Here is a 16305-nt window from a genome sequence, read left to right as displayed (position 1 = left end):
GGTTGGAAGATTATTTAAATCTATTGCCTTTCCACATACATGGCTAGATTGGACTCGGTAACTTAAACACAAAGAGTCCTTAAGTTCTTCAATATTCGCCAAGGAGTGGAACTACCGCTACTCAGATCTCATTTCACATTTCTTTGTACATCCTGATAAATGCTGAAAAGTCTGTCAGCAATTTTTACCCTTGGATTCAGAATGATATCTACACTAGGGAAAGAAAACTAGGAATGGGACTATGGAAAGAATTTTTTTCTATAAGTGATTTTGTTACATCCAACAGAGCCAGAGGGAGATAACTAGGAAAACGATGTTCCTTTACTCCAGATAGGACAATTAAATTTGTTCTATTCCCCAGACAAGCTGAATTCATCTTAGCTAGTGATTTCACAAACGTATGGATGTTACGTGGATATGGTTAGTATACATTTCTTGCTTTTCCAAGAAAACGAAGCTAACAGTCTATGGGCAGAAAATCAGAAGTTCCTTCTCTGTTCATGAAGGAGAGCAATTTTTTTTTTAAAGCAAATGTTTCCTAAAGTATTAAAATGAATATTTGACAAGTTTCAATTTTTCATTTGAAATCCCAGGTTCTACTGAGAGAAGAGTTCAGAGTTTTATACATTCAATGCTACACTGGAATTGCAAAGTTTTATCAGAAAAGAATAACTTCTTTAAAGGAAAATGGCAATCACTATTTTAAAATGATTTATACTCATGTTTCATGGGCTGTTCTCTTGATTTTATATATATATGTGTGTGTGTGTGTATGTGTATATATATATAATTTTTTAAGCACAGGGTGAAAATTAAGAAACTGTCTAACAGCCTATAATAGATACAGATTTAAGCAAAGAAAATTGTCTCCTGGAAAAAAAATCTATACCCACAGGGATACTTAAAACTTACAATTCTTTTAAATAACTTACATTTAAGTTAAATTTAAATTAAAAAACTAAAAGCCAAAGAAAAGTTTACTTTGTACAAAGATGATTCCATAGGCAGAAACGTACCAAAAACATGCACTATATATTAAAAGCCTAAATATTTATGTTCTGAGGCAGAATATCTGAAAGACGTTAGACTACATTCTTAGCTAAGATTATGGTTAATCTAAGTACTACAGTACATTATTGATGAAACAATATACAATTGATCTTAAAGTTTATGGGCTATTTCTTTTAGAAATCTAGATATGACTTGTATTCACCGAATACAATGCAGAAGCACTGCAGAAAAAATGGTCACATGGTCAAATGATTAACAAAACATAATTTTTCTTTGTTCTAAGACATATTTTTAGGAACTATGTTTACAAACTTAATATTGAGTAATAAAGCTTACCTGAACCAAAAATATAATAAGAAAATAAAAGTTTGCCACTCTTCTGAACTGTTCAAATAAATTTTTTGGAACAAAATTCCACACAGTATACTAAAAAGAAAGAGGAGAGATCAATAAATCAATATTTAAAAATAATATCAAGCATATAGACATAATAAGTAAAGTAAAATCAGATTTACTAACCCCTTAGACAAAATTCTGCAAGTCTATATGCTACAGAAACGATCTGGCTTTTAGAGTTCAGGACTTTTATTCTACTTCCCTTTTTTCTTCCTTTTACTATTTATTGGCAATTTTATTTTGAAAAATAAGCTGAAACCCAACAATTTTGCTACTAAATTCTGTCTTTTTTAGAAGTTAGAGAAAGCAGATCTAAAACAACATTTTAACAACTTATTTTGGATTCTGGTATACAAAACTAAACCTAATGCTAAAGATAAATATGAATTGATAGAAAGGATGATACTAGATACAATTTGTATGTTATTTAGTTTAGCATCAGAAACAGAGGAAGTAGTTTGTTTAGTATGAAACATGACAAAATAACCTAGAATGTTAAAGAAATAAAAATGCTTTAGATAAGTGATCACTGCGATAACCACCAAGAAAATTTCATGAAGGATATGAAAATCTGTCACAACATCAATTTTAAAAGGTAAGATAGTAGAGTACAATGGTTAAAAACATAGATGCTTTGGGGTTAAGCTGTGGTGGCCCAAATCTTAACTTTAATACTCACTAAATGACCCTGGACTTAATCTCTCTGTGTCCCACTTTGCTCCTTTATAAAATGAGGATAATATTAATCATATCTTATAGGGTTCCTATAAACATTAAATGAGCTAACATACTGGCGAAACACTTAGGACAGAACCTGGCTCATACTAATTGCTATCAAAGTGCTTATTATTACTCAGCCCAAAAACCTATAATGCTGTATTACAAGGGCAGAATAATATGCTGCAAATTTTATTTGTATTACAACTCACAACATAATTCATATATGAAACAGGGAAATGATTTATAGAATTTTTACTTTATGTACATTCTCCCAGAAGAATATAAGATCCCTGAGGCCAGGGATATCATTTTATTTACTGCTCCACCTCTAGCACATATACTACTCCTTGGCACATAGGTGGAGATCAAATATTTTGCAGAACAGATTAATGAATAAATAAATATGGTTGACAATGGGTTTTTTCTCAGATAATATCCTGATCTCAGGCAATGAAGCCTCAATGGTTATTGACCAATTCAAGATTTCCAAAGAGGTACTTTACCTTACCCAATTTTCTCTGGTGTCATGTCAGATGTCTTTAATTTTTGGATTTTCATTGTCAAAAGTTCACTTCTTAATTAGCTGTTTGAGACCTAAATCACTGTTTCCCACATGAACAACCTTACAAATAGAGTTAGGTTCCCAGAAAAGCCCACAAAAGCCTATCTGACCCAGGGATATGGAAAGACTAGTCCAATACCCAATAAACTTTCTTTGGTGAAATTATATTTTCAGTTTGAATCTGGAATATGTGAAACATATTTTCTCTGAGCAGTGGCAGCACCAGGGGTTCCAGAATCTGAGGATGGGAATTATGTTTAGGGCTCTAGAGAGAAGAGAGGTAGACACTTCCTGGAGCCAAAGGAAGTCAATGTTTAATGTATACACATGAGATGGTAATTGTGTCAAGTCACCTCCAGGTGATCATAATTGGAATTAAAAATCAGTTGTCAGAATATCTCCTTATAACTTCTTCAGTCACCAAATCGAATGTATAATACTTTATAAGGAAGGTTTGAAATCTCCTAAGTTTACAGCAATCTATTTGAAACGTAACAGCAACAACATATTTTGTATTCCAGAATCCTGAGGAGAAGAGCTATATAAATTAGCAGTAAAGTAACTGGTTTCAGGGTGTTTTCTTTGGCTAGCTCAATAATACAAGGAACAACTCAGAACAAACACAAATTTCTTATGAAGACTAGCACATAAATGGTAGAAATTGTTTCCAGTTTTTCCAAAATACAAACATATTAATAGATTGTGAATGAGTCTAAATTCTGTGCTTGTCCTATTGTATAGAGAGGGGGAACTCTAGTAGCATAATATCAAACATTATGAAAATACTGCTAAGAAAAGAATTCATTATGCTTTAAAGTTCTTTTTGTTATGTAATAATGGTTAAGATAAATGAATTAGAAGTGTAACTTCTCTATAGTCATATATGACTTTACAATTGACCTTATTTTCCAACTAAGAAAACTAAAACATGGCTATAAAATTAAATATTTTGCAAGAAGGTTATTTTATTTTATTTTTTTGAGACAGTCTCACTCTGTCTGCCCAGGCTGGAGTGCAGTGGTGCAATTTTGGCTCACTCCAACCTCCACCTCCTGAGTTTAAGTGATTCTCATGTCTCAGACTCCTGAGTAGCTGGGACTACTGGTATGCGCCACCATACCTGGCTAATTTTTTTGGATTTTTAGTAGAGATGGGGTTTCACCTTGTTGGCCAGGCTGTTCTCAAACTTCTGGCCTCAAGTGATCCGCCCACCTTGGCCTCCCAAAGTACTAGGATTACAAGCGTGTGCCACTGCGCACGGCCAAAGAAAGTTTAAATTTAAGACAATGTAGTTACTATGGCCAATTAAAGACATACTATGCAACCACAACATGCAAAACACTTATAGAAATAAGATGTTTAATATTAAGTAGAGGAGATTAAGAACAAAATATTAATAGCTGTATTCAAAGGTAAGGTATATAAAAAAAAAATGAAGACGGTCATATTTGACATGTGCTTTAAAAGAAGAACATTCAACAGGCTGAAAATCCAGGGCAAATAAGGGAGAGCATTTCAGGAAGCTAGGACAGCATGAGCAAAGGGACAGGAGAAAAGTTCATCATGGCTTTGTGAGATAGAAAATAATGCAGTCTGGAAGGAGACCAATAATAGGGGAGTGAAAAGGTAGTAAAATGAGAGTAATGAGAAGCAGGCTTCATTTATGCTTAGGAAAAAAAGTGACAGTATCTGTGTAAATATTTACATTCTTGAAATTATGGTCAAAGACATGAATTCTACCTTTCTACAAAAACATAAAATCTACAATGTCCACAAATACATAAAATTTACATTTTAAAAATTGTGACTAACAACATGAAATCAAAGCAAAGGCACAGTGATAGGAAAGTTCAACATGAGTTTGTGGAATAACAGGTAATCTGTTTTGGAAGGAGTTTAAGAAAGCAATAGTGGTATAATAAAAGAAGTAATAGGTAGTAATGAGAGAGACAGTCCTCATTTATGGTAAAAATTTAAAAAGGCAATATCCACATTAAACATCCACATTTTAAAAATATGGTCAAAAACATTAAACCAAATACTTCTGTGTACAAAGACAGTCATATAAAGATACTTATTTAATCCCAAAAGCTTTCCAGGAGGACGCTCAGTTTCCACTATCGGCAGAGAAGTGGTCCTGTGAACTCCCAGCAGATAAGAATTATAAAGATCACATTTTAAAAACTGTCAAATCCTGGAAAGTGTCCAAAATATAGATGGAAACAGTAAGAGAGTTTAATTTCAAAAAATTGCAAATGGAAGAAGTATAAATTGTGAATTTTTGGCTTCTTAGCTTGGAGACAGTATCCAACTACCACACACGGCAATGGCTGCAAAACAGCCGGGGAAAAACTACAGCCTCATCAACAAAATGTGACAGAGATTAGAGTTCAGGGCTGGAAAAGAAGCTGGAAATGTAAGGGGGAAAATACTGATTGTGAGAGAACCACACAAAGAAAATGGCTTACATTCAAAACATAAACCATCCAAATTCAGGCCGACAGCTAAACTATGCACTAGAAAGGAATGAACTACTGATACTAACACTTGCAACAACAAAAATGAACCTCAAAAGCATTATGTTAGGAAAAAACAGTCAGGCACAAAAGACTTTGTGTATTAGATGAAATTCTGGAAAAGACAAAACTATAGTTACAGAAAGCAGATCAGTGGTTGCTAGTGCTAGGGGTGAGGAGGAGGGGGATCGGCTGCAAAAGCCATGAAAGAATTTTTTGGAGCAATGGATATATTCTACATCTTGATTAAAGCGGTGGTCAGATTTGTCAAAACTCACCAAACTGTGTCACTAATCTAATGCTCATCAATTATCCTGGATTCTGACATTTCCTCTCTCTACTTTCTGCTTTAGAATCATCATCCAAAATGAGAGATGGCACTAAGGGTATGTTACACACATAAAGAATGTGAAGGCAGAAACACAGGACAGGGCAAAGAACTGCTGACCTAAGACAACATCCTTGGGAAAGACGAGGTTAGGATTAGAGGAAAGATGTTAGTTGCTTTGGAAGAGAGGGAAGGAGCAATGCAAAGATGCTTCTTAAGGTGCCCTTTCAGGCAATAGTTATAAGGAAAACTTTACCCTCAGTCTCTTTGACTCATATCCTCTATAACTGTACCATCCAATAAGGTAGCCACTGACATTTAAATACATTTAAATACACATGTAGCCACTGACATTTAAATAAAAATTAAATTAAACTTCAGTTCCTGAGTTGCACTAGCCATATTTCAAGGCCTTGATAACCTTGTATAGTTATTGGCCATCATCTTGGACAATTGCATCATGAGAGAAAAGTCTACTGCAAAGTACTATTCTACAATCTTTAGCTTCAGAATAACCTAAGACATCTTAAAAACGCCACAGGGAAAAATGAAACAAGGAAGAATATACAAGAGTGAAGCTGTACTTTGGTACCATAAAATGTGTACAAATGGGTGATAAAATTGGAGGAAGCTGGCTTTAAAGCAACACAGAACTGAGTTTAAATTCCAATCTGTGGCTGGGTGTGGTGGCTCACGCCTGTAATCCCAGCACTTTGGGAGGCTGAAGCAGGTGGATCATGAGGTCAGGAGTTCAAGACCAGCCTGGCCAAGGTGGTGAAATCTGGTCTCTACTAATAATACAAAAATTAGCCAGATGTGGTGGTGGGCAACTGTAATCCCAGCTACTCGGGAGGCTGAGGCAGAGAATGGCTTGAACCTGGGAGGTGGAGGTTGCAATGAGCTGAGATTGCGCCACTGCATTGCAGTCTGGGTATCACAGTGAGACTCTGTCTCAAAAAAAAAAAAAAAAGGGGGTGGGCACGCGCCCAAGAGAGCCGAATAGGAACAGCTCCAGCCTCCAACTCCCAGCGTGAGCAACAAAGAAGATGGGTGAATTCTGCATTTTCAACTGAGGTACTGGGTTCATCTCACTGCGTCATGTCGGACAGTTGGTGCTGGTCCGTGGGTGCAGCCCTACCAGCGAGAGCTGAAGCAGGGCGAGGTATCGCCTCACCTGGGAAGTGCAAGGGGGAAGAGAATTCCTTTTCCTAGCCAAAGGAAACTAGGACACACAACACCTGGAAAATCGGGTCACTCCCACCCTAATACTGTGCTTTACCAAGGGTCTTAGCAAACGGCACACCAGGAGATTATATCCCACACCTGGCCTGGAGGGTCCCACGCCCGTGGAGCCTCTCTCACTGCTAGCACAGCAGTCTGAGATCTAACTGCAAGGCGGCAGCGAGGCTGGGGGAGGGGCGCCCGCCATTGCTGAGGCTTAAGTAGGTAAACAAAGCCACCGGAAAGCTCGAATTGAGTGGAGCCCACCACAGCTCAAGGAGCCCTGCCTGCCTGTGTAGACTCCACCTCTGGGGACAGGGCATAGCTAAACGAAAAGCAGCAGAAACCTCAGCAGAGGTAAATGTCCCCGTTTGACAGTTTTGAAGAGAGCAGTGGATCCTCCCAGCATGCAGGTTGAGATCTGAGATAAATGTCCCTGTCTGACAGTTTTGAAGAGAGCAGTGGATCTCCCAGTATGGAGGTTGAGATCTGAGATAAATGTCCCTGTCTGACAGTTTTGAAGAGAGCAGTGGATCTCCCAGCACGGAGGTTGAGATCTGAGAATGGACAGACTGCCTGCTCAAGTGGGTCCCTGACCCCTGAGTAGCCTAACTGGGAGACATCCCCCACTGGGTGCAGACTGACACCTCACACCTCACACGGCTGGGTACACCCCTGAGACGAAGCTTCCAGAGCAAAAATCAGACAGCAACACTCGCTGTTCAGCAATATTCTACCTTCTGCAGCCTCCGCTGCTGATACCCAGGCAAACAGGGTCTGGAGTGGACCTCAAGCAAACTCCAACAGACCTGCAGCTGGGGGTCCTGACTGTTAGAAGGAAAACTAACAAACAGAAAGGACACCCACACCAAAACCCCATCAGTACATCACCATCATCAAAGACCAAAGACAGATAAAACCACAAAGATGGGGAAAAAGCAGTGCAGAAAAGCTGGAAATTCAAAAAATCAGAGCGCATCTCCCCGTCCAAAGGAAAGCAGCTCATTGCCAGCAACGGAACAAAGCTGGATGGAGAATGACTTTGACGAGCTGAGAGAAGAAGCCTTCAGTCGATCAGACTTCTCAGAGCTAAAGGAGGAACTATATAACCAGCGTGAAGAAACTAAAAACCTTGAAAAAAGATTTGACGAATGGCTAACTAGAATAACCAATGTAGAGAAGTCCTTAAAAGAACTGATAGAGATGAAAACGTAACACGAGAACTATGTGTCAAATGCACAAGCTTCAGTAACCGACTCGATCAACTGGAAGAAAGAGTATCAGTGACTGAAGATCAAATGAATGAAATGAAGCGAGAAGAGAAGTGTAGAGAAAAAAGAGTAAAAAGAAATTAACGAAGCCTCCAAGAAATATGGGATTATGTGAAAAGACAAAATCTACATCTGATTGGTGTGCCTGAAAGTGACGGGGAAAATGGAACCAAGTTGGAAAACACTCTGCAGGATATTATCCAGGAGAACTTCCCCAACCTAGTAAGGCAGGACAACATTCAAATTCAGGAAATACAGAGAACGCAACAAAGATACTCCTCGAGAAGAGCAACTCCAAGACACATAATTGTCAGATTCACCAAAATTGAAATGAAGGAAAAAATCTTAAGGGCAGCCAGAGAGAAAGGTCGGGTTACCCACAAAGAGAAGCCCATCAGACTAACAGCACATCTCTTGGCAGAAACTCTACAGGCCAGAAGAGAGTGGGGACCAGTATTCAACATTTTTTTTTTTTTTTTTTTTGAGACAGAGTCTCGCTCTGCCGCCCAGGCTGGAGTGCAGTGGCCGGATCTCAGCTCACTGCAAGCTCCGCCTCCCGGGTTCACGCCATTCTCCTGCCTCAGCCTCCCGAGTAGCTGCGACTACAGGCGCCCGCCACCTCGCCCGGCTAGTTTTTTGTATTTTTTAGTAGAGACGGGGTTTCACCGTGTTAGCCAGGATGGTCTCGATCTCCTGACCTCGTGATCTGCCCGTCTCAGCCTCCCAAAGTGCTGGGATTACAGGCTTGAGCCACCGCGCCTGGCCTCAACATTCTTAAAGAAAAGAATTTTCAACCCAGAATTTCATATCCAGCCAAACTAAGTTTCATAAGTGAAGGATAAATAAAATCCTTTACAGACAAGCAAATGCTTAAGAGATTTTGTCACCACCAGGCCTGCCCTACGAGAGATCCTGAAAGAAGCACTAAACATGGAAAGGAACAACAGGTACCAGCCATTGCAAAAACATGCCAAAATGTGAAGTCCATCGATGCTAGGAAGAAACTGCATCAACTAACGAGCAAAATAACCAGCTAATATCATAATGACAGGATCAAGTTCACACATAATATTAACCTTAAATGTAAATGGATTAAATGGTCCAATTAAAAGACACAGACTGGCAAATTGGATAGAGTCAAGACCCATCAGTTTGCTGTATTCAGGAGACCCATCTCACATGCAGAGACACACATAGGCTCAAAATAAAGGGACGAAGATCTACCAAGCAAATGGAGAACAAAAAAAAGCAGGGGTTGCAATCCTAGTCTCTGATAAAACAGACTTTAAACCATCAAAGATCAAAAGAGACAAAGAAGGCCATTACATAATGGTAAAGGGATCAATTCATCAGGAAGAGCTAACTATCCTAAATATATATGCACCCAATACAGGAGCACCCAGATTCCTAAAGCATGTCCTTAGAGACTTACAAAGAGACTTAGACTCCCATACAATAATAATGGGAGACTTCAACACCCCACTGTCAACATTAGACAGATCAACGAGACAGAAAGTTAACAAGGATATCCAGGAATTGAACTCAACTCTGCACCAAGCAGACCTAAAGGACATCTACAGAACTCTCCACCCCAAATCAACAGAATATACATTCTTCTCAGCACCACATTACACTAACTCCAAAATTGACCACATAGTTGGAAGTAAAGAACTCCTCAGCAAATGTAAAAGAACAGAAATAACAAACTGTCTCTCAGACCACAGTGCAATCAAATTAGAACTCAGGACTAAGAAACTCAATCAAAACCACTCAACTACATGGAAACTGAACAACCTGCTCCTGAGTGACTACTGGGTACATAATGAAATGAAGGCAGAAATAAAGATGTTCTTTGAAACCAATGAGAACAAAGATACAACATACCAGAATCTCTAGGACACATTTAAAGCAGTGTGTAGAGGGAAATTTATAGCACTAAATGCCCACAAGAGAAAGCAGGAAAGATCTAAAATTGACACCCTAACATCACAATTAAAAGAACTAGAGAAGCAAGAGTAAACACATTCAAAAGCTAGCAGAAGGCAAGAAATAACTAAGATCAGAGCAGAACTGAAGGAGATAGAGACACAAAAAACCCTCCAAAAAATCAATGAATCCAGGAGCTGGTTTTCTGAAAAGATCAACAAAATTGATACACCGCTAGCAAGACTAACAAAGAAGAAAAGAGAGAAGAATCAAATAGACACAATAAAAAATGATAAAGGGGATATCACCACCGACCCCACAGAAATACAAACTACCATCAGAGAATACTATAAACACCTCTATGCAAATAAACTAGATAACCTAGAAGAAATGGATAATTTCCTGGACACTTACACTCTCCCAAGACTAAACCAGGAAGAAGTTGAATCCCTGAATAGACCAATAGCAGGCTCTGAAATTGAGGCAATAATTAATAGCTTACCAACCAAAAAAAGTCCAGGACCAGAAGGATTCACAGCCGAATTCTGTCAGAGGTACAAGGAGGAGCTGGTACCATTCCTTCTGAAACTATTCCAATCAATAGAAAAAGAGGGAATCCTCCCTAACTCATTTTACGAGGGCAACATCATCCTGATACCAAAGCCTGGCAGAGATACAACAAAAAAAGAGAATTTTAGACCAATATCCCTGATGAACATCAGTGCAAAAATCCTCAATAAAATACTGGCAAACTGAATCCAGCAGCACATCAAAAAGCTTATCCACCATGATCAAGTGGACTTCATCCCTGGGATGCAAGGCTGGTTCAACATACACAAATCAATAAACGTAATCCAGCATATGAACAGAACCAAAGACAAAAACCACATGATTATCTCAATAGATGTAGAAAAGGCCTTTGACAAAATTCAACACTCCTTCATGCTAAAAACTCTCAATAAATTTGATATTGACAGAACGTATCTCAAAATAATAAGAGCTATTTATGACAAACCCACAGCAAAAACTGGAAGCATTCCCTTTGAAAACTGGCAGAAGACAGGGATGCCCTCTCTCACCACTCCTATTCAACATAGTGTTGGAAGTTCTGGCTAGGGCAATCAGGCAAGAGAAAGAAATAAAGGGTATTTAGTTAGGAAAAGAAGTCGTCAAATTGTCCCTGTTTGCAGATAACATGATTGTATATTTAGAAAACCCCACTGTCTCAGCCCAAAATCTCCTTAAGCTGATAAGCAACTTCAGCAAAGTCTCAGGATACAAAATCAATGTGCAAAAATCACAAGCATTCTTATACACCACTAACAGACAAACAGAGAGCCAAATCATCAATGCACTCCCATTCACAATTGCTACAAAGAGAATAAAATACCCAGGAATCCAACTTACAAGGGATGTAAAGGACCTTTTCAAGGAGAACTACAAACCACTGCTCAGTGAAATAAAAGAGGACACAAACAAATGGAAGAACATACCATGCTCATGGATGGGAAGAATCAATATTGTGAAAATGGCCATACTGCCCAAGGTAATTTATAGATTCAATGCTATCCCCATTAAGCTACCAATGACTTTCTTCACAGAAGTGGAAAAAACTGCTTTAAAGTTCATATGGAACCAAAGAAGACCCCGCATTGCCAAAAAAATCCTAAGCCGAAAGAACAAAGCTGGAGGCATCACACTACCTGACTTCAAACTATACTACAAGGCTACAGTAACCAAAACAGCATGGTACTGGTACCAAAACAGAGTTATAGACCAATGAAACAGAACAGAGCCCTCAGAAATAATATCACACATCTACAGCCATCTGATCTTTGACAAACCTGAGAGAAACAAGAAATGGGGAAAGGATTCCCTATTTAATAAATGGTGCTGGGAAAATTGGCTAGCCATAAGTAGAAAGCTCAAACTGGATCCTTTCCTTACTCCTTATACGAAAATTAATTCAAGACGGATTAGAGACTTAAATGTTAGATCTAAAACCATAAAAACCCTAAAAGAAAACCTAGGTAATACCATTCAGGACATAGGCATGGGCAAGGACTTCATGTCTAAAACACCAAAAGCAACGGCAACAAAAGCCAGAATTGACAAATGGGATCTAAAGAGCTTCTGCACAGCAAAAGAAACTACCATCACAGTGAACAGGCAACCTACAGAATGGGAGAAAATTTTTGCAATCTACTCATCTAACAAAGGGCTAATATCCAGAACCTATAAAGAACTCAATCAAATTTACAAGAAAAAAACAACCCCATCAAAAAGTGGGCAAAGGACATGAACAGACACTTCTCAAAAAGAAGACATTCATACAGCCAACAGACACATGAAAAAATGCTCATCATCACTTGCCATCAGAGAAATGCAAATCAAAACCACAATGAGATACCATCTCACACCAGTTAGAAAGGCAATCATTAAAAAATCAGGAAACAACAGGTGCTGGAGAAGATGTGGAGAAATAGGAACACTTTTACACTGTTGGTGGGACTGTAAACTAGTTCAACCATTGTGGAAAACAGTGTGGCCATTCCTCAAGGATCTAGAACTAGAAATACCATTTGACCCAGCCATCCCATTACTGGGGATATATCCAAAGGATTATAAGTCATGCTGCTATAAAGACACATGCACACGTATGTTTACTGTGGTACTATTCACAATAGCAAAGACTTGGAATCAACCCAAAAGTCCCTCAGTGACAGACTGGATTAAGAAAATGTGGCACATATATACCATGGAATACTATGCAGCCATAAAAAAGGATGAGTTCGTGTCCTTTGTAGGGACATGGATGCAGCTGGAAACCATGATTCTCAGCAAACTATCGCAAGAACAGAAAACCAAATACCGCATGTTCTCACTCATAGGTGGGAATTGAACAATGAGATCACGTGGACACAGGATGGGGAACATCACACACCGGGTCCTACTGTGGGGAAGGGGTAGTGGGGAGGAATAGCATTAGGAGATATACCTAATGTAAATGACAAGTTAATGGGTGCAGCACACCAACATGGCACATGTATACATATTTAACAAACCTGCACGTTGTGCACATGTACCCTAGAACTTAAAGTATAATAATAATTAAAAAAAAACCAAAAAACCAATCTAGCCATTTACTAGTAAGCAACCTTGGGAAAATTATTCAATTTCCTGGCACTTCAACTAAGGAAACTGATTTAAAACAAGTATAACACTGCTTTGTAAAATAGATTTCATAAAAGCTATCTCATATCTCAAGCTTTTTATTTCATAAAAGCTACAACATATTATGTTGTAAGGATTAAATGATATGAAAAGTACTTAATATAGTTTCTGGTACACAGCATATTAGTTCCTTAGTTTACTAGCAACTAAAGATAATTTTTTGGCATGTGGGCTACTGGTATGAGCAATTAGCAACTCCTTTTATTCTACAGTTAACCATTTTGGTTAAGATAAATCAACCACCACCATTTTCTTGAATTTGTAAGGATATAAATAAATATATATACACACATATAATCACTTTTAAAAATAAAAGTGATTTATATCCACAGTTTTAATAATTTTTTTTTTGAGACATGGTCTCACTCTGTTGCCCAGGTTGGAGTGCAGTGGTGCGATCACAGCTCACTGTAGCCTCGACCTCCCAGGCTGAAGCCAGCCTCCAGAGCAGCTAGCAGTACAGGTGTGCCACCACACCTGGCTAATTTTTTGTAGAGACGAGGTCTCATTATGCTGCCCACACTGGTCTCAAACTCCTGGGCGTAAGCGATCCTCTCACCGTGGCCTCCCAAAGTGCTGGCATTATGGGTATGAGTCACTGCACATGGCCTAACAATAAAAACTTAATTCTTACCTTAGATGAAATGATTCGGTTATCTATAAATTTCTGAGGTGTGTAAAGGCCATTCTGAGGAAACCTGTTGGCTACGTAGATGGTTCTTGTGTCACTCTGATGTGGTGGGTCAAAACCCTAAGACCAGCCAAGCAAGAGAAAAAGAAATACTAGTCAACCAGGTTAGTTATGATACTTTACTGTTAGCTTTATTTAACTGGTCAGATTACATACATTACTATTGCCCTTAAAATGCATACAGACTCAATCTATTTAATTAGAAGAGCTATGCCACCTATTTTTTTCTTTCACAGGTAAACAGGTACATTATCTCCAGATAGAAACTTAACTAGGTAATGCCGTTAGTAATGTAAAACAGTTCATTCTCTGTCAGAAATACTCCTATATTGAAAAAAAAAATCTCATGGAAGACCTATAGAAGTATTTGAGGACAAGTTTTCTATCCCTACTGCATTCCTTCCCTTTCATTTCTGTGGATGGATTTCTACTCAAGTGATGTGGAAGTCCTGTGTAGCTACAGCCCAGTAAACACCTACCACATCTGATGGCAAAGGTTTATATTTATTTCACTTTTCCCATCACCAGACTGACTTGGTTGCAAAGAGCTTTGTTCCCAGATGACTTACAGTACGTTAGGTAGGATCTTGCCCAGACTCATTCCACACAATTACTTATTGGTGCCATTATAGTATCAATTGACTTACTGAAATATAGATATGAATACGCTGTAATTCCTGGCCTTCAGGAACTCATATCCTGACCTCAAATTTAGAAGACCATCTGTCAAGGCATATTAGTAATCATCTCCAGTAGAAAAGATTCCACGGGTGACAAGAGTACTGAAACTTTATCCTCAGAGGACTGTACTATCTTCCACAGTTGCAAGTGAATCTTCAAGACAACTTTAACATTCGACATACTGTCTAGGGGTTTGAAAAATTAGAGGAAAAAAAAAAAAAACAGACTCTTCTGGCAGATCCTGGGAACCCACTGATAGGCTGAAAGCAATATACAAATGAAAGACTTTCTTTCTTTGGTTCTAACAGGCAAATGATTCAAAATTCCTTAGGTTTCTTTTTTTTTTTTTTTTAAATAGTGGTCATGGGCTATAAAACTTGGTATTCATAAGCTACGATAATCCATTTTTAGATATTAGTAAAGGCTCTAATTTAGTAACCTACTAAAAAAGTACTCTGGCTGCCATTCAATGCTTAGCATCCCTGTAACATTTCCATTAAGCACAGACATACACAGACAGTGGGAGATCCCATGTAAGCTAGAGGGATATTTTGCTTAGTTCATTGGAATATTAAGTGTTATGTATGGTATTCAACTGTTATTATTCTTGGTTTTAAACTTTTATTCTGTGATCTCAGAAACAGCTAGTACAGGACTGTACAAATGCATTTGTATGCATCATAACAAACATGTTTATCTGTTCAGACTATTTAAAGTCCTAAGATTTTTCTACCCTGCTTTTGCAACACTTTGCAATAGTGATGAACACACTTTGTAGATGTGAAAATGGCATTATGTGTCTGATTTCAAAATAGGTCTCTTCAATGAAAAAATATGGTGGCAGAAATATTTATTTTCCTCATAAAGCGTCTTTAAAATTTTTCACAATTTGGCAAATAAATGAATAAGTGAACAAATGAATGAACAAATAGTTTCAAGGCTACTCCTTTAGTCTAGGACTGTATTTCTCAAAAGAGGTTCACAGGGAGTTTACCTATAAACAGGTATCTGGAGCATTAGACTGCAGGGAGGCATATTTATTCAGCATCTGCTTTGTAAACATGTTAACATCTCCCCCCATACACTAGCTCCTGCCTCTTCATATGCTTTCTGCCATCTTTCTCTCCAGCATCACTCTGCTTTCAGCTCAACTCAACAGATTCAGATGGACACCTGTTTGAGAGCCTATTAAAACAGGTAAAATGTTACTAACATGTTATTACTTCTCTTTAACACTAATTTAAACACTGATTTATAGCTTCTGGGATTTTTTTTAAAAAAGAAAGTAAATTTCAGGGCCTCAAACAATACATAAATCTTTAAGATGTCAAGAAAACTGAGACTGAGAACCACTTAAAGAAAATTTTAATTTTTTGCTAAATTCTCACCAAGACTGGAATTTATGTATATCTAAAGTTAAGAAACAAAAACCAAAGGACCCAAAGTAACAGCAAGATAACTACAGCAATACCTCAGTTATGACTAGAATTTCTATTAACATATAAATGCACATAATTTACATGAAGCAAATGCTCATCATTTCCCATTTATCTCTACTGGATGGATAAGAACCAATGACCACATACTAAAATTCTGGAACTCCTGAAGGTTCTATAATTATTTCAAAGGGATATATTAAAATGTTCCCCCTGGCTGGGCGCGGTGGCTCACGCCTGTAATCCCAGCACTTTGGGGCGCCGAGACGGGCGGATCACGAGATCAGGAGAGTGAGACCGTCCTGGCCAACA

General features: G+C 38.1%; 1 protein-coding gene across 6 annotated transcripts in view; it reads right to left on the bottom strand.

Moving 5' to 3' along the window:
- ATP11B (ATPase phospholipid transporting 11B (putative)) overlaps positions 1–16305 on the bottom strand; it is a 135468-nt gene that overhangs the window by 95969 nt on the left and 23194 nt on the right. For 5 of the 6 annotated variants that reach the window (XM_050780099.1, XM_050780100.1, XM_050780101.1 and 2 more), the window contains exons 2-3: positions 13820–13936; positions 1348–1437 (exon numbers count right to left, since the gene is read on the bottom strand). In XM_050780099.1, the coding sequence (XP_050636056.1) occupies positions 1348–1437; positions 13820–13936 (207 nt within the window). The remainder of the gene's footprint in view (positions 1–1347; positions 1438–13819; positions 13937–16305) is intronic. The other variant, XM_050780102.1, reaches the window with a different exon arrangement.

This window comes from Macaca thibetana, chromosome 2, assembly GCF_024542745.1.
Source record: "Macaca thibetana thibetana isolate TM-01 chromosome 2, ASM2454274v1, whole genome shotgun sequence".
Lineage (NCBI taxonomy): Eukaryota > Metazoa > Chordata > Mammalia > Primates > Cercopithecidae > Macaca > Macaca thibetana.
Note: the sequence above shows the minus strand (reverse complement) of the source record. Positions and strands in the feature narration are given on the sequence as shown.